The sequence below is a fragment of the Peromyscus leucopus genome, chromosome 8b (genome assembly GCF_004664715.2).
Source record: "Peromyscus leucopus breed LL Stock chromosome 8b, UCI_PerLeu_2.1, whole genome shotgun sequence".
NCBI classification, from domain to species: domain Eukaryota; kingdom Metazoa; phylum Chordata; class Mammalia; order Rodentia; family Cricetidae; genus Peromyscus; species Peromyscus leucopus.
Window position 1 is genome coordinate 102,678,537 of NC_051086.1, and position 18,917 is coordinate 102,697,453.

At 47.1% G+C, this 18,917-nt stretch overlaps 1 protein-coding gene across 2 annotated transcripts in view; it reads right to left on the reverse strand.

Moving 5' to 3' along the window:
- The window catches only part of Cyth1 (cytohesin 1), a 95,490-nt gene that overhangs the window by 64,526 nt on the left and 12,047 nt on the right, over nucleotides 1-18,917 (reverse strand). The window contains exon 1 of one of the 2 annotated variants that reach the window (XM_037201140.1): nucleotides 2,978-3,296. The exons of the other annotated variant lie outside the window; for it this stretch is intronic. Coding sequence (XP_037057035.1) covers nucleotides 2,978-3,002 — 25 coding nt within the window. The 5' untranslated portion in view covers nucleotides 3,003-3,296. Of the gene's footprint in view, nucleotides 1-2,977; nucleotides 3,297-18,917 lie in introns of those variants that run through there. 2 annotated transcript variants of the gene reach the window in all.

An 18,917-nucleotide genomic window follows, 5' to 3' on the forward strand; every position in this document is an offset into this window, starting at 1 on the left:
TTGGGGCTTTTCTTCCCCTCGATACTCTGAGACAGTATCTCACTATGTAGATCAGGCCAGCCTTGTAGTCACTGTTGCCTCTGCCTTCCAGTGCTGGCACAGGCTTACACCACCATGCCAGCCTTCTCTGCATCTTTAGGGTTACCCATTCTCCCACTGTCCCACAGGTGCTCCCTTCCCAGGGTAACTTCAGTCACGTGTGCACCAAGTGCTCCGCACTGATTCAGCAAACACTGCTGAGCCGTCCAGTGCCATTCTGCCTGGCACTTTGTCCCCAAGTGCTTAAGTGTGAGGTTTACTGAAGGACACTGGTGGCAGGCAGCACTAAAACCAATCACCACAAAGCAGCTAAGGCTGGGTTCTGAGGCTGGGGAGCTCCAAGCTCCAGGAAGAAGACAAAGAAGATTTCCTCCCATGGGAACGGTGGAGCATTTGGAGAAGAAAATCAAAAAGAAATAATTTTGGAGTAAACCACGAACTTGGAGGCATCATCCGGCATTTCCTTTGGAGGTGATCTAGAGACAACCAAATGCTGCACAGAGTCACCATCTCCAAAGATCTACATAATCTCTGGGGTGAAGAGGCCTCTCACCAGCACGTCACCTTTCCTTGTCATTCTACTCTATGAAAACAACTGTATGCCCAATCAGGACCAACCTCAGTCTCTTCTCAGGCAAGGAGCCTGCTCCAGAAATTGGATTATAAGAAACAGGGATGGAGGAAAGGCTAACTCAAAGACACGATGGAGCTCTGTCGTCAGGAAACGGGGTCATCACACTACCAGGAGGGCTGGCAAGAGTTGCTCCACCAGCTAAAAGACCAGAGGATACAGTCTGAGAATCCATGGGTAAGTTTGTTTCGTTGTTGTTTTGTTTTGTTTTTGTTTTCGAGACAGGGTTTCTCTGTGTAGCCCTGGCTGTCCTGGAACTGCTTTGTAAACCAGGCTGTCCTTGAACTCACAGAGTCTGGCTCTGCCTCCCAAGTGCTGGGATTAAAGGCCACCACCACCTGACTCTTCGTATCAGTTTGCAAAGAAGACAGAAATACTCCTTCAGGTCTACATGACCTCTCTGAGATGTGACTGCAACAGAACAGGCACTCTCCAATCACCTCATCCTTCCATCACCACCATCTCTATTAGATGAAGTTGCTTCAGAGGAAAGGGAGGTGAGAGTACCTGTACTGGCCCAGCCTTGGGAGCGCTCCCACTGTGCTCTCCCCTGTACCTCACCCCTTCCCCCAGGCTACCCCTGCACCTCACCCCTTCCCCCAGGCTACCCTTGCACCTCACCCCTTCCCACAGGCTACCCCTGCACCTCACCCCTTCCCCCAGGCTACCCTTGCACCTCACCCCCTCCCACAGGCTACCCCTGCACCTCACCCCTTCCCCCAGGCTACCCTGCACCTCACCCCCCCCCCCCCCCCCCCCCCCCCCCCCCCCCCCCCCCCCCACAGGCACCCTGCACCTCACCCCTCCCACAGGCTACCCTGCACCTCACCCCTCCCCAGGCTACCCTGCACCTCACCCCTCCCACAGGCTACCCCTGCACCTCACCCCCTCCCACAGGCTACCATCCTCACCTCCCACCTACCCCTGCACCTCACCCTCCCACAGGCTACCCCGCACCTACCCCCTCCCACACTACTCCTGCACCTCACCCCTTCCCCCAGGCTACCCCTGCACCTCACACTACCCTGCCTCCCACAGGCTACCCCTGACCTCACACCCCTGCACCTCACCCCTCCCACAGGCTACCCCTGCCACCCCCTCCCACAGGCTACCCCTGCACCTCACCCCTCCCACAGGCTACCCCTGCACCTCACCCCCTCCCACAGGCTACCCCTGCACCTCACCCCTCCCACAGGCTACCCTGCACCTCACCCCCTCCCACAGGCTACCCCTGCACCTCACCCCCTCCCCAGGCTACCCCTGCACCTCACCCCCTCCCACAGGCTACCCCTGCACCTCACCCCCTCCCACAGGCTACCCCTGCACCTCACCCCTCCCACAGGCTACCCCTGCACCTCACCCCCTCCCACAGGCTACCCCTGCACCTCACCCCTCCCACAGGCTACCCTGCACCTCACCCCCTCCCACAGGCTACCCTGCACCTCACCCCCTCCCACAGGCTACCCCTGCACCTCACCCCCTCCCACAGGCTACCCCTGCCCCCCCCCCCCCCCCCCCCCCCCCCCCCCCCCCCCCCCCCCCCCCCCCCCTGCACCTCACCCCCTCCCACAGGCTACCCCTGCACCTCACCCCTCCCACAGGCTACCCCTGCACCTCACCCCCTCCCACAGGCTACCCCTGCACCTCACCCCCTCCCACAGGCTACCCCTGCACCTCACCCCCTCCCACAGGCTACCCCTGCACCTCACCCCCTCCCACAGGCTACCCCTGCACCTCACCCCCTCCCACAGGCTACCCCTGCACCTCACCCCTCCCACAGGCTACCCCTGCACCTCACCCCTCCCACAGGCTACCCCTGCACCTCACCCCCTCCCACAGGCTACTCCTGCACCTCACCCCTTCCCACAGGCTACCCCTGCACCTCACCCCTTCCTCCAGGCTATCCCTGCACCTCACCCCCTCCCACTACACTCTCCCCTGTACCTCACCCCATGGTACCACAGAGGCACAGTTTGCCTAAACTCTAAAACTCCCAAATGGCAGTTCCTCTCTCTTAAAACCTCATAGACAGCAAGGAAGTTTTCTGAGAGGCTTAAATGCCAATCTTTTTTTTTAATCAAAATAAATTGCTTGTTAAATAAAGCATAGACATTAAATGAGTAACCTGTGTTGTTTTATAAAACACAATGAGATATTTTTTAAACATTTCATTGAAGGCATTCTTTTCCATACTTCCTTCCTCTTATGTTAAAACTGCATAAGAAATACATGATGACTGTACTTCTATGGTACCAGGGCATGCAGAGTACATAAAACAAAGAAGTAAAAAAACCTGAGCACACTTACAGCCCAGCAGGAAGGTTTCATCCATCCCTTGAGAATGGTCTCCAGACCATATTCTCTGAAATTCAACATCCACAAGGCTGCACTACATGTGCGTGCGTGCGTGTTTTATCCAGGGATGCACTCCACAGAAAAGTCCATTTGAATGTGTCTCCAAGCCACACTGGAGAGCATTCTCCAACAGTCAGATGCCTGCACCTGTGGGAATCTGAGGTAGAGATTCCGAGAGCTGAGTGAGCTCTTCACCCTGTCATCTGAAGAGAATGACCCACTTTCCCCTGTGATCACTCCCTATGTGACCCCAGCACAGTGACTGGTACCAGGCTATGACTCTACTGAGCTCTCACACCTTACCACCTTCCACATAAATGCCCTTTTTGTTCAAACCCAGAACACTCCACCCTAGTTTCAATTTTTAACATTTAAATATTATTATTTGTCTTTCTTTGCTAAGACGGGGTCTCACATAACACAGGCCTGCCTCAGCTCACTATGGAACTGAGATGACTTTGAACTCCTGATCTTCCTCCACCTCCAAGTGAACACCACCATGAGAGGCTTCTGTCACATGCCACTGTCAAGTCTCTTCAGTCACTTGCAGCCCATGACAGTGCCTCAGTCCTCCATGTTTCAGGGCTTGTCACATGAGCAGACCAAACAGTTCCTCAGCTCTGGATCTGTCAGCTGCTTTCTTTGAATTACACTGAGGTCACTGACTTAGACAAGAACACCACGAAGAATGAGGTTGGATCTGGGTCAGGGGTATGTGATGCCAATCAATCTTTCTGTCAGCATTGATGACCTTGAATACTGGAGCAAAGTGAGTATGCTGGGCTTCTGTGAGGTCACCCCTGTCCCCACCCCAGCCACCAGACTAGTCTCTCACTGGAGAGACTTGCTCCTCAGCATCTTCTTCTGCCTGGTAATTTCAGTGCCAGTGTCCTCAAGATGGCTCTGTCATTCTGAACTCCAGGCTAGCTCATTTCGTTATTTGTCACACTAGGCCATGGCATCAACTATCTTGCCGAGGACTGTGGAATCTTTTGAATGGAGATAGTATTTGGCAACCAAGATTTGAGTTCTTGAGTGCACTGAGTGAACAACTGTGACTGCAAAGTGCTGCTCACACTCTTTCCGGAAGGCCACTCTGTCTCCTTCCCACTGTGTGATGTGAGCCTGTGCTGGGGTGCCAAACACACACGCACCATGTTCTACTGACTGATATTTTACTGCTGATTGTAGGTATTCTGCATGTAGTTTGGAGAGTGATCCTTTGTGTCTGTGTGCTATACATACTTCCAACTCTACCACTTCACTTACCGACGGGTGGCGGCGGCGCACACCTTTAATCCCAGCACTTGGGAGGCAGAGGCAGGCGGATCTTTGTGAGTTCAGGGCCAACCTGGTCTACAGAGCGAGATCCAGGAAAGGTGCAAAGCTACATAGAGAAACCCTGTCTTGAAGAACCAAAAAAAAAAAAAAAATTCACTTACCTATAGCCTAATCTGTCAAACTATTCTTTGACTTCTGGGTTTGGAGAAGAGTAACTCTCAAGGAATAGTGTTCCCAATAAAACTGAAAATATTCCAAAATTTACAACTCTCTCTATATATATTTGACCTAAACTCATCTGCACTTGATTAAGGTACAAAATGGCAAACTAATCTAAGTTTCTTTCTGAATAGTTAGCTATCATCAACATCTGCAGAAATGTCACTGGGATCAGCAAAAGCCCAAGAATCAATTAGGGTCCTGGGCCGCTACATACTCTCTTTGTACAGAAGCTGCCTGCTCTCTCCATATATGAGATTTTTTCTCATCTATGAAATATAATTTTTACACATTAGAGGCAGGAGTATGTATGGTCCATGCCTGTAGCTAAGGCAGAAGGACCTTGAATTTGAGGTCAGCCTGGGCTTATAGAGGGGGTTTATGAAACAAGGAAACTAAGAAGAGGGGGAGAAGAAGAGCGGAAGGGAAAACAGATAATAGGTTAAATTAATCTTTTTGTTTTGTTTTGCTTTGTTTTTCGAGACAGGGTTTCTCTGTGTAGCTTTCGCCTTTCCTGGAACTCACTTGGTAGCCCAGGCTGGCCTCGAACTCACAGAGATCCACCTAGCTCTGCCTCCCGAGTGCTGGGATTAAAGTTGTGCGCCACCACTGCCCAGCTAGGTTAAATTAATCTTAAGACCATATTTTATTTAATTAAACTGTGGTAGCTTGAATGTAACTGCCCCATAAGCTCATAGGGAGTAGCACTACTAGGAGGTGTGGCCTTGTTGGAGTGGGTGTGGCCTTGATGGAGGAAGTGTGTCACTGTGAGGGTGGGCTTGAAGGTCTCATATATGCTCAAGATACCACCCAGGGTTTCAGACCACTTCCTATTGCCTGCAAGATGCAGGACTCTCAGCTACTTCTCCAGTACTATGTCTGCCTACAACACTGCCATGTCCCACCATGATGATAATGGACTGAACCTCTGAATTGTAAGTGAGCCACCCCAATTAAATGTTTCCTTTATAAGAGTTGCCATGGTCATGATGTTCCTTAACAGGGACAAAAACCCTAAGACACAAACATAGCTGAAACAGTATTTCAACATGTAACCAATGTGAAAATTATTAAGGTATTTGTGTGTGTGTGTGTGTGTGTGTGTGTGTGTGTGTTGTATACTGCAAGTGCTTAATAATATCTGTCACCCAAGAGAGGCACAGCAGACTACCTCATTGTTATGGAATAATCTTTTTGTATATTGTGAATATGTGTCACTTGGATTGGTTTAATAAAAAACTGAACGGCCAATAGCTAGGCATGATTTTGGGGGCAGAGAGAACACTGGGAAGAAGAAGGGTGGAGTCTCAAGGAGACACCATGAGATGCAGAGGAAGTAAGACATGCAGGAGGTAACATGCCATGAGCCACATGGCTCCACATAGATGAACAGAAATGGGCTAATTTAAGTAACAAGAGCTAGTTAGAAACAAGCCTAAGCCATCAGTCAAGCTTTCATAATTAATTTAAGTGTCTAGGTGGTTATTTGGGAGCTGGCAAGCAGGACAGAAAAATCTGCCTACCCCTAATTGATTTAGTTGTGTATGTTTTTGAAATATCATGCATGTACAGGTGGGAAAGTATTTAAAAAGCTGAATATCGTCAGGCAGTGGTGGCGCACACCTTTAATCCCAGCACTCAGGAGGGAGAGGCAGGCGGATCTCTGTGAGTTAGAGGCCAGCCTGGTCTACAGAGTGAGTTCCAGCACAGCCAAGCTTCACAGAGAAACCCTGTCTCAAAAAAAAAAAAAAAAAAACCAAATAAATAAATAAATAAATAAAGCTGAATGTCTGCATAATTATGACTGAGTAAAATCTCTTAGAAAGCCAAAATAAGAATTTCTTAGTACAATAAAGTTATCTATTACAATTTGTATTATTTTATATCACACACACATACACACATATATATTCTGTAGGACATTGGTACAAGCTTTCCCTTTAAGGTTGGAGAAAATGAAGGCGGCCCACCATCAGTGACTTAATTTTCTACCCTAATTGTCCTTGGGCAGGAATTCCTGAGAGGATTAAGTGGTCAGTCACACAGGGCAGGAAGCCAGCGAAGGACTGGGAAGGGGCAAGGAAAGCTATGCCCCTCACGGGGAAAGAACCTTGTGGTAAAGTGTCAGACTCATCACAGAGCTTAGCAAGGCTGCTGACCACAAATCCACACGTCTGCAGCTCAAGTGCCCAGTCAGGAGTTTTTCACACTGTGTAAAATTTTACAAGAAAAAAAAATCTAAAATTTTATAGAAAGACTTTCTAAAGAAGCAGAGAGAAGCCATGCTCACACACAAAGGTTTCAGCACACTACAGGGTCAGCTTCCCTCAGTGAACTCCAGAGGTGTCCCTCAGTTGTTTTAGGGATTTGGGGTATCACTGTGCTGGCACAGGACAACACAGGTCAGAAATCTCTCTCCAGAAAAAAACTCCTAACAGATGATGGGGCTGGCACACGACCAGAAAAGATCCATTTCTGTACAAATGCTGCTGGGATGGAGCCCTGGTACTCACAGACAGGACTGCAAAGTATTCCTGTAACATTCATAGCAACACTGGAAACCACCAACAAGTCCATCAAAAGTATAGCCAATGTTCCTAAATTGTGGTCTGTTACTTCATGTTGGCAAACAAAAACACAGCATAGCAAGTCTCCTGAACATTATATTCACACACACACACACACACACACACACAGCCGTCAAAACAGAAGAATTTTTACTAAATACAAAACAACTGCAGATTCATGAAGGCATTTTCTAACATGGAAACTCAAACACAAGCCTCCCACACACACCCTTTGCTAAGGAACTTGTAGAGGACTTCTGAGAATGTCACTGACACCTAAAATAGAAAAGACAAGGGATCTTCAGCTACTGAAGGTGATCCCACAGAGATGGTGGCATGGGGGTTACAGGACACGTCATCACCTGGGGGAACTGCTTGCCTGCAGGTGGAGCAGGCAGAAGACATGGTGGCTAGGCAGGAGGTGGAGAGGGTGAACTAAAATAAACAACAGGAGAACAAAACAAAAAAAAACCGAGAGTTTGGAAGAAAACCAAGGAAATGACAAACTGATGCAATCAGCAGCTCCAGAAAAGGCTGTAGCGGACAGACAGACCGTGTGGCTCTGGTCACCTCCTGTATTTGGGGAGGGGGAGTACTGAAATGAGTATTGCACTATGCGAACATTTAACAATATTTTGAAAATTACTTTCACCTGAGAATTGTATCAGTGTTGAACATGCTTACAGCAACGTTTAAAACTGAGGGGCTGGGGGAGAGTTCAGCCCTTAGTGCAGCAGCTGCTCTTCCCAGCACCAAATTCCCCTAAAAGAAAGCCCCATGCACACTCCTGCCACCCCCAGCTCTGGAAACCACCCACTGGCCTTTCTGTCTGGTCAGGTCTGCTGTGTACACGTGGCCTTTTGAGCCTGGCTCTGTCACTAATCTGTCTTCAAGACTCAGCCACTCTACACTTCCACCCTTCAGTAACCCTCATTAGACAGCACACGGCCCGGGTCTCCCTGCTGATGGGCACCCAGGCTATTTGCACTTTTTGGCTCTTCTGATTGGTACTGCTGTGGGTACTCATCCATGTCTCTATATGCTTCATGATCTTAAACTTCTGCATGCAGCACTTTAATCAGTGTTTTCTGCTTTTCTGGATCCTACCATCCTTCACAGTCCACTCCAGAGCCCCTCTCTCAGCTGTCTGTCAACTGTGACCACAAAAAAGGAAACAGAGTGCTGGCCCAGATTTCTGAGCCTCACCTCTAAGCACTTTGATTTTATGACCTACAAGCACTGTTCTCCAGTGAACATGTCTGCTGAACAGCATCTATGTCTTAAGTACCACCCAGCAGACATGTCAAGTGTCCATCAGGTTGGTGTAAGTAATGACCATCCCACCAGGGAAATGAACAGATGAGTTCAACAAGGCAGTTGCTGTAGGAACATTTCTGGTCAGGACACAGGGAAATCTGTTCTGTAGCAGGATTAAGGTAATACATTCCAACACTTGCAGTGCATTTTAAAAATAAAGCCCCTAGTTCCTAGAATGATCTTTCCAGTACTTTTGGTAGTTGGAGAATAAAAGACACCAAAAGAGGAGGAGGAAGATTATTAACTTGTTCCATATTTTTCTCTCCATGGCTAAAGCAAATTCAATTAGAAGGGGTTTTGGTTTGGTTTTGGTTTTTCCAGACAGGGTTTCTCTGTGTAGTTTTGGTGCCTGTCCTGGAACTCACTCTGTAGACCAGGCTGGCCTTGAACTCACAGAGATCCGTCCAGCTCAATCAGAAGTTTTTTTTTTTTTTTTTTTTTTTTTTGTTTTTCGAGACCGGGTTTCTCTGTGTAGCTTTGCGCCTTTTCCTGGAACTCACTTGGTAGCCCAGGCTGGCCTCGAACTCACAGAGATCCGCCTGGCTCTGCCTCCCGAGTGCTGGGATTAAAGGCGTGCGCCACCACCGCCCGGCTCAATCAGAAGTTTTAAGTCAAAATTTTTAGCCTTCACCAAAAGAATAGATCATGGTACAACCTTTTTTTTTTTTTTTTTGGTTTGGTGCTTTATTTATTTTGTGTTGTTTTTCCCTTTTTTTTAAATTAAGAAAAAAATTTCATTCATTTTATACACCAATCAAAGATCCCCCTCTTCCCTCCTCCTTACCCCCCCCCCGCCTCCCCTTCCCAACTCACCTCCCTCTCCCACCCACAAGAAGGCAAGGCCTCTCATGGGGAGGCACAACCAGTAGAGGCAAGTCCAAGCCCTTCCCCCTGCCTCAAGACATTTAAGCTCCCTTATGAAAGCAGCCTGCTGGCAGCTCAGAGCAGTATGGATGGGTGGGTGGGGTCCCCATGTCCCCTTCTTGTTTCTTCCCTTTTTTTCAGTCTAACTACACAGCCCCTTCTTTGTAAAACCACAAGACCAATGTTACAAAATGATGCACTCCACCCATCCTCCTAGTCAGCTGACAAGAGACCAGACCAGGAGCTGTGCCTGCCACAATAACCCAGGAGCTCCAGTCAGTTCCACTGAGGTCAACTAGGCCAACAGCTCCTTGACGCTGGTCACAGACGTTCAAGGCCAGAGCTCTGCTTGGTCTAAGCTTTGCTTTAGAAGACGGGGCTGGTTCAAGGATAAAAAATAAAAACACCTCTAAATCTATTGTTTAAATGACTACTCATGAAGTGCTCCAGCATTTTACTTAGGCCATTGTTTAAATGCTTGTTTAAAACAAGTAATAGCAACAGGAACAAAAACCTGGGTCCAAAAATATCCCGCCAGGTTTAGAAGCAAATCAGAGATGCTACAGTTAGCCAAAGAAGCAAGTGCTACCCGTGCACCGTCCGAGCACTGTCCCAGCAGCACCATAACCCAGCATGCAGCTCTAGGACAATTTGGCGCTTGTTGGCAAGCCATTAAACATCAACAAAAATGTCGAAAAAGGTGACTCTATCAGGCCACAGAAAGACATCTGTGTATGGGTGACAGTTGAAATCTGTCACCTTGTTTCACACTGGCTCAAAATGGGCTCTTTGGGCAACCTGAACTCTTCACTGCTCTGTATCCACCCAGAATGGTCGGAAGAGCCCCACCCTGCCTGATATCAAGACCCTGGGAGACAAAGAACATAGGGAGCACTTGTGGTTACCAATTATTTCATTCAAAAATTTAGAGAGCAGCCGGGCCCTGGTGGCGCACGCCTTTAATCCCAGCACACGGGAGGCAGAGGCAGGTGGATCTCTGTGAGTTCGAGGCCAGCCTGGTCTACAGAGTGAGTTCCAGGACTACATAGAGAAACACTGTTGGGGGGGGGGCAAAAAATTTAGAGAGAGAGAGAGAGAGAGAGAGAGAGAGAGAGAGAGAGAGAGTGTGTACGTGTGTGTGTACATACAAGTGTGATTGAGTACAACTCTTGGGAAGTTATCTTCTCATTCCACCAGTTGGGTCCCGGGATTGAACTCAGGCTGTCAGTCTCAGCATTTTACCCAGTAAGCCTTCTTACCAGACCAGCCCATCAGTCATTTAATTCTAAAGAAATCTAGTTCAAAATTATATCTCTGGGAAAGAAACAGGGAGAAATTTGAAAATTTGTAGCTTATTTCCCAGATGCCTGGATGCTAAGTGAAATGCCTTTACCTTCCTCACTAGTCATAAGGCTGATGGTTTGATTGACACTGTCTAATTCCTTGTTCTAAGTTCTAGTCAATTCAGAACCTGGGAGGGAAGGAGGAAACTATTGTTCTCTCTTGCTATCAGATAAGTATTTTGGTGTTGTAGTGCTGTAGAAAGAACCCAGGGCTTTATGAACCCTAGACAAGTGTTCTGTCACTAAGCCACACCTCAAGCCCTTTTAGTTTGAAACTGGGTCTTACTACATAGCTCAGGCTGGCCTCAAACTCAAGATCGCCTGCCTCGACCTCTCTAGTTCTTAGACTAGAGGTGTGTCTCACCACATTCCGCTTCCTTAAAGTGTATGTTTCAAGTACAGGACACTGGGAGCCACCAAGAACTTGAGAATAAAGCTGGTGGACTCAAAGTGAGGGGTCAGATGACTACTAGCCCCCCTAGTTAATCAGCTTACAAACTGACCCAGCAGATCACAACACTAATTAAGTGGTAATAACAATTAGGACAGAAGATATAATGATGATCTGTCATATTGCAGTTATGAAAGGACCAATTTATTCAAAATTAAAATTAGTATAATTACTTAAATATAATTATTGCCATCCAATTCATCAGGGACACAAATCACTAACTCTCAAAATAGTCTATAATTAAAAACTTAGTTCCAAAGCAGAAGATCATCATGGACCTGGCAGTTCACACACTAAATAATCCCCCTCAAATGAGTTCTCAATGAGTTTTAGAAAGAATCCCTCGAGGGCTGGGATAGAGCATATTACAACAATTGTCCAGCATGCTTGAGACCCCAGGTTCTTTCCCCAGAACCACAAAAACACATAGGCATATGCACACACACACAAACACACACACACACTTTTTTTGTTTGTTTTTTGAGACAGGGTTTCTCTGTGTAGTTTTTGGTGCCTGTCCTGGATCTTGCTCTGTAGACCAGGCTGGTCTTGAACTCAGAGTTCCGCCTGGCTCTGCCTTCCAAGTGATGGAATTAAAGGTATGTGCCACTGCCGCCCGGCCACAAATTTTTTTAAAGGATTTATTTATTTAATGTGTATGAGTGCTCTATCAAGTATACGCAAGAGGGTTCAGATCCCACTATAGATGGTTATGAGTCACCATGTAGTTACTGAGAATTGAACTCAGAACCTCTGGAAGAATAGCCAGTGCTCTTAAGCACTAAGCCATCTCTCCAGCCCCACCCCCCACAACACTCTTTTTAAAGATTAATCATTGAGTAGCAACTGTGTGTAATCTGTAGGTCACCAAGGCCTCCTGGTGACAGCAGGGAACCTATATTCCTCTGGTATGAGGGAGAGGCCAAAAGACCATCAAAAGATGTGCTGTGCTGTACCACAAATGTCATGGACACATAACTCCCAAGGGGTGATTTATTTTCTGGGGCTGAAGGACGCCCAGGTCTTCATGTCTGTCAGGCAAGTACTCTGCCACTAGGCTCCAGTGTTTCCCTACTAAACATGAAGCAATGATCTTAGTGGACTCACTCTATAAAATCTTTAACATCTATAAAAGATGCCTTGTCAGGCACAAAGGGCCCAAGAACGCTGACAAGGTAGGAAAAGTTAACCACAGGCCTGTGCTCAACAAACCCAGCAAAACTAGATGCAGATGAGTCATGGGGGCAGAAAAGCAGACAACGTGTCATCACGGTTTTAAGTACTCAGAAACCCTCATCTGAGCTCCACAACTCCATACGCCGCTGATAAAACAGTCCCCTCTATGGACATCAGCAAATGTCCCCAGTAGTGGGGAGCACAAGAAGCCCTGAGTGTGTAAAGTCCTGAGTGAATGTGTGGAGTTGATATAAGCTGGCCATACGAAGGACCATGCCACAGACCCATGGGACAATGGCAAAGCCTTCCCTCCCAGGCCAAGTGCAAATGCTGACAAAGTGTGCCAAAGTGTCCAGATGTTTACAGCCTGAAGAGTGCTCCCTACAGAGAGTGCTCCCACCTAGCTAAACCTGACTCCATGTTCAGCTGAGTGCAACATCTCCACCTCCTTGCTCAACTGCACATAATAGATATGCTGAGCTCCTAGGCAGCTAGGCGTCTCCATGAGGAACCCCGCACACCCAACCCCAGCTTTCTGTCTGTCTGTCTGTGTGTGTTTGTCTTTTCTTCACTCCCTTGCCGCTCCAGTTACTCAAATCCCCGAGGCTGTGGAAGGACTCAGCACCTGTTCTCTTCTCTAACTAGGATGCAGACTCTCTGGAGACTGTCCAGGCAGAGGCCTGTGAGGCACACCATCACAATAGGTTGTGAAGCCCTGTCCTCTGAGCACAGCAGCTGTCGTCTTCATCACAGCAACTGTGACTCCTGGCAAGAGGCCAAGATTGGCCTGCTGACCACTGATGTTCCCTCACTGAGGTCTCTATCCCAGAGATCTGTATGTAACTCAACACTAGCTAGCATGGCCTCAGTCTTGGTAGGTGCTAAAGTAAGCAGAGAGTGGAAGGTTAACTAAGGGAGGGCTCTTTCTATGCAGCCATGGGGAAGGTGTCCATGCTGGATAAGACTTCCTGAGTGGTGTGGCACTCTGGAGCCGGGCAATGCTCCTGTAAGCAACCCCTCACCCATGTTCTGTAAGTAAATCTGATAAGCTGCAGGTTCTCTAGGTTGAATGTTGGTGGATTTGTGTTCTGGTTTATCATCTGTGCTCTAGAAGGAGGGGTAGACCTCTGCTGAAGTCACCCTGGGGAAAAGGTTCCATGACACTGTGTCTAAGAGATACCTGTTGAGTAAGTGAACTGAAAAATGACCTCAGTCAGGAAAGAGCTTGCCACTCAAAGATGAGGACCTGAGTTAGGTCCCGGCACCCAGCAACAGCAGCACTGGAGCAGTGGAGACAGATTCCTTGAGTTCACTGTTCCAGTGAAGCTGGCTGGCCAATGAGCTCCAAGTTCAGGGAGAGACCTTGTCCCAAACTATGAGGTGAAGCTGGGTGTGGTGGCACACACCTTTAACTTTAGCATTTGGGAGCCAGAGGATCGGCTCTTTGTGTGTGACCCTTTGATGGAGTTCTTTGATGCCAACCTGACTTACATAACAAGTTCCAAGGCCAGCCAGGGCCACAGAGTAAGACTGTGTCTCAAAACATCAGGGCCACAGAGTAAGACTGTGTCTCAAAACACAATAGCAACAACAACAAATGAGGTAGAAAAAAAACACAGAGGGAAAAATACCCAACACCAGCCTCTGGCCTTCACATTCATGCATCCACAGACACATCATACACACAACTTGGAAAAGAAACAGCTATAATTTTGACTGATAGAGACACAAAGTAAAATTTACAGGACAAAGTTCATTCCCACCAACACTGAGAGAGATTTAAAAAATATTTTTAGGAACTACATCAAGGTAGTTCTCACAATAAACAGATAGATAGATAGATAGATAGATAGATAGATAGATAGATAGGTAGATAGATAGATAGATATCTTTTAAAAGGGGCTCAGAGGTTAAGGGCACTATTCTTCCAAAGGACACAAGTTCAGTACACACACACACACTCTCACTCACAAACCTCACACACACACACTCACACACCCTCTCTCACAAACATGTAAAAAATATGTATTTTTTAAAGAGCAAGCCACAACAAAACATTACACATTTCAAAAAAAGGCTTGAGAGAGTGAACAGGTAGGAACAGCTACAAGAGAAAAACTGAAAGGTGCTCACACCCAACACTAACGGAGAGAGCTGCAGCTCACGCACTCTTCTATTTTTGCTTATGTTTGAATATTTCCATAATAATTTTTCAAAATATGCACAAGTGCTAAAGTTAAATAAGAAGGCACAATCATTGCCAAATAAAGTACACTGGCTGCCAGACCCTACAGAAAGACAAACTGCCACCCAGAAGACCCTTGGGACAAACGGCTTGGCCTCGATCTTCTGAAGGTCCCCTGTGCCTAACACCCAGGGGTAAGCCCTTTCTCACCCAAGCAGGCAAGGTGGAGGGTCCTGTGGGACCCTTCCCTCCGCTGTACAGACCAGGGTCTATGCCTAGCACAACTGGCACTGGTCCAGGGGCTGCCAGGCAATGGCCGTCATATGTAGGGAGGATGTCTCCTCAAAGAAACAAAACAGAAAACCACACAAAGGCACTCAGGAAGCTAAAGTAGGTGGGTTGTTCAACTTGGTAATTATAATAAAGAAGCAAAAGGCAGCCAAGTTTGGGTATTTTTTGCTTCTTTGATCTGCTGAACCTCTTCTTAAGAACCTCTGAAAACTTAAAGCTCTCTAAGGGGAATTCTGAATGGCCCACAGCAAAACCACAGAAATCAGACTAGAGAGTCACAGCTGGAGAAGTGCAGCCGGCACAGCCACCCTGTATAACGTGGTGGGCACAAAAGCCCTCCTGCCCTCTTCAATACAATCTAAACGGGTAATGAAGGCAACTACTCTGTCTGGCCAGCCCACGCCGCCACCAGCCTGTGCAGTCTGCCACAGGACACTGTGGAGTCTACATCTAGGGTCTCCAAAATTTCAAGCCTTAAAAATATGTAACTAGCTGGGCAGTGGTGGCCACACCTTTAATCCCAGCACTTGGGAGGCAGAGGCAGGCAGATTTCTGTGAGTTCAAGGCCAGCCTGGGCTACAGAGTGAGTTCCAGGAAAGGCGCAAAGCTACACAGAGAAACCCTGTCTCGAAAAACAAACAAACAAAAAACAAAACAAATATATATATATATATATATATATTTTTATATATATATATATATATGGGGCTGGAGAGATGGCTCGGAAGTTAAGAACACTGGCTGCTCTTCCAGAGGTCCTGAGTTCAATTCCTAGCAACCATATGGTAGCTCACAACCATCTGTAATGAGATCTGGTGCCCTCTTCTGGCCTGCAGTCATATATGCTGTATACATAATAAATCTTTAAAAAAATATGTAACTATATACATGGGTTTATATCCATGTATGTGTGTGTATTCAGTCATTCCTAGCTCCCAGCCTGAGGTGACTCGGCTCACTAGATGTAGGTAGATTGGAAAGCCAGAATAAATTGCTTTAAAAACATTTTTTTAATTATGTGTTCATACAGATACTTGTGTATGGTTATGTTCACATGAGTGTGGGTGCCCAAGGAAGCCAGAAGGGGCTGTAAGATTCTCTAGAGCTGGAGTTACAGGCAGTTGTAACCTTCCCAATGTGGGTGTGGGTGCGGGGAACCAAGCTTAGGTCCTCTGCAAAAGCAATATGTGCTCTTAACCACTGAGCTGTCTCTCCAGAACCTACAATGCTTTCCCCCCATTTTGTTTGTTTGTTTTTTTGTTTGTTTTGTTTTGTTTTTTGAGACAGGGTCTCTCTATATAGCCCTGGTTGTTCTGGAGCTCCTTATTACACTGGACTGTCAGAATGTCCTAGAACTCAGAGAGATCCACCTGCCTCTGCCTCCCAAATGCTGAGATTAAAGGTGTGTGTCACCATGTCTGGCTTTTTTTTTTAAAGAGTGATATACTCTGGCATATTTTTAAGAAGAGAAAATGTTTCAGTGCAGGAACAAGTATGAGTGGAAATGGTCATTTTCTCAGTGGGTGGGGCTTTATGGATTGCTTTCCACTCAGCAACACATGCCCAGCTTTCGGAACACACAGGCAGCAAGACTGAGCACTTCACATCTTTAAATCCAAACTACTGAGGTCCTTGTTTTCTCCAAGGGAGACAAGCTCTCCTGGGATCTGCTCCTTCCCCTTCTGCCCTTGGTGGCAGGCTTCCTTTTGGGCCACCAACCAGCTCCCAAGTCATGACACAGAGAACTTATTATTAGTTATTAATGTTCGGCCTTATCTTAGGCTTGTCCCACTAACTCTTAGAACTCAACATGTTTCTCTTCATCTATATTTTGCCTCAGGGCTTTTTACCTTCCTTTCATTCTGTATGTCCTACTTTTCCTGTTTCTTCTGTGTCTGGCTGGCAGCAGCCTGACTGGCTAGCCCTGGAAGTCTCCCTCTCTTTCTCCCTCAATCTCTCTTTTCTCAAGCCTAGATATTTATTCTTTCTGCCTGCCAGTCATGCCTGCCCCTCCTCTGACTAGTTATTGGCTGTTCAACTTTTCATCAGACCAATCAGATGCCTTAGGCAGGCAAAGCAACACATCGATACATTGTTAAACAAATGTAGCATGCACAAGTATAACATACTTTCACATATTTAAATTGATATTCTGCAACATAAACAAGTGTAACATATCTTTACATAGTTAAAGTAATATTTCACAACAGCCCTTGGCTGCAAGGAGGTGAAACTCGACCTGTTTCGGTGTAGAAATGCACTGACCTAGGGATATGATAGCATAAGAAAATCACTGTGACTCCCTCAAGCTGACTAAAGCCCTTTCAGAGCCACATGTGCTGAGAACCACATTTTCCTCTGTTGATTTTTGAGGCTATGTTACATACTTTTGAGAGGCACATGTTTAATTCCCCTTATTACAAAATGCTGTGCACACAAGTTTATATGTTTAAGAAAATGGAAGTTAATACAATGTCCAGAAAGGGAAGGACACTAGTATTTAGCAAAAAAAAAAAAAAACCCTTGGCTTTAGATCTATTCAGAGTAGAAAGTGAGCCTTCAGCACAGCAGCACTCTCCTGCGTCCTTCACAGTGTGTCCACATGATGTAGGGAAAGGACAGACAATCACAAACAACATCCTTCCAGAATAAGGAACTCCTTTTCCTATGTGGCCCATTGTTCAGACATATTTCCACTGCCTGAAAACAGAAGAGAACTAGCTCTATTCTGGAAGAGAGCACAGAAACATCTTAAGGGCTGGGTAGCAACAATCCACTTTTCTGACTTAGCACCCTGATGAGCCACAGAGTGCAGGCTGTAAGGATTATGACTGCCCTTCCCCGTGAACTGCAACACACTTCCTTCTTTCTTTCTCTCTGTGTAACAGCCCCAGCTGTCCTGGAACTCACTTTGTAGACCAGGCTGGCCTCAAATTCACAGAGATCCACCTCCCTCTGCCTTCCAAGTGCTAGGATTAAAGGCATGCACTACCACTGCCCAGCTAGGTACAATCATCTTTCAAGTATAGAATAATCATATTTTTCAAGAAAATGTCCATTAAAAATTGCACTGAAATCTCAAAGGCACAAAGTGATCTGGGACATACACATTTAATCTCAGCACTCCGGAGGCAGAGGGAGACATATCTCTGTGACTTCAAGACCACCCCTGGTCTACATAGCAAGTTCCAGGACAGCCAGAGGCTACATAGTTAGACCCTGTCTAAAACAAAAAAAAGCCAGGCAGTGGTGGCACACCCCTTTAATCCCAGCACTTAGGAGGCAGAGGCAGACAGATCTCTGAGTTCAAGGCCAGCCTGGTCTACAGAGCCGAGTTCCAGGATAGCCAGGGCTATATGGAGAAGCCCTGTCTCAAAAAACAAACAAACAAAGCAAAGCAAAGGCATAAAGTGCCTCCTCACTGTCCCAAAAATGAGACTTGACTGCTTTATCCCACAGCCAGCTGCATCAAGAACCAGACCTCCAGACAGACCACAGACCCAGAGAAGAGGGAAGCGAGTCACAAGCCAAATGGGGCTCTGGTTCTAAGTGGGACTCACAGCTGCCGTGAGCAATCCTATGACTTTAGCTCCTATGTTGAAATGAACTGGGGCAGATTTTAGGATTCAGTCAAAAAACTTAGAGCCAATGTGCCAAGCCCTGCTAAACTTGTAGGCTGGGTCAGGTAACAAGAGAGGAAGTCCTGTCTGCTGAGTGAGACAAGCAGGGTCAGAGGTCACGGCAGCAGGAACCACTGGGCCTCTGAGACCTCCCAGACACAGAGGAGCCTTCCTGCTGCCCTGTGGTACACTCCCAAAGTGCTGCTTCCTCTGGAGGCAGAGTCTAGGCTGGGAGGCCGGCAGGCCATTACACTGTATAAGATGACCTTCCAAGTCTAACCCTAGCCATCCTTGCAGAATCTCGCCTCTTCCATGCTGTGTGACTGCAATCTGAATAGAGAGCGCCTGTAAGATATCTCAGCAGTGGTTAGAACACAGGGAAAAAAGAAATCGCTCTTTAACTCTCCAGCCAAAATCGGAGCAGCAGGAGGTGACTGTCAGAGTATCAGCAAGGTCCTCCAAAGCTCCATCTACTCAGTCCAATTACCAAATAGTCATCCTCACAAGTCTACCAAGAGGCATCAGAACAAGATGGCAGTGTTCTCAGGGCACCTGGATGTGCTCCTGAGACCCACAGT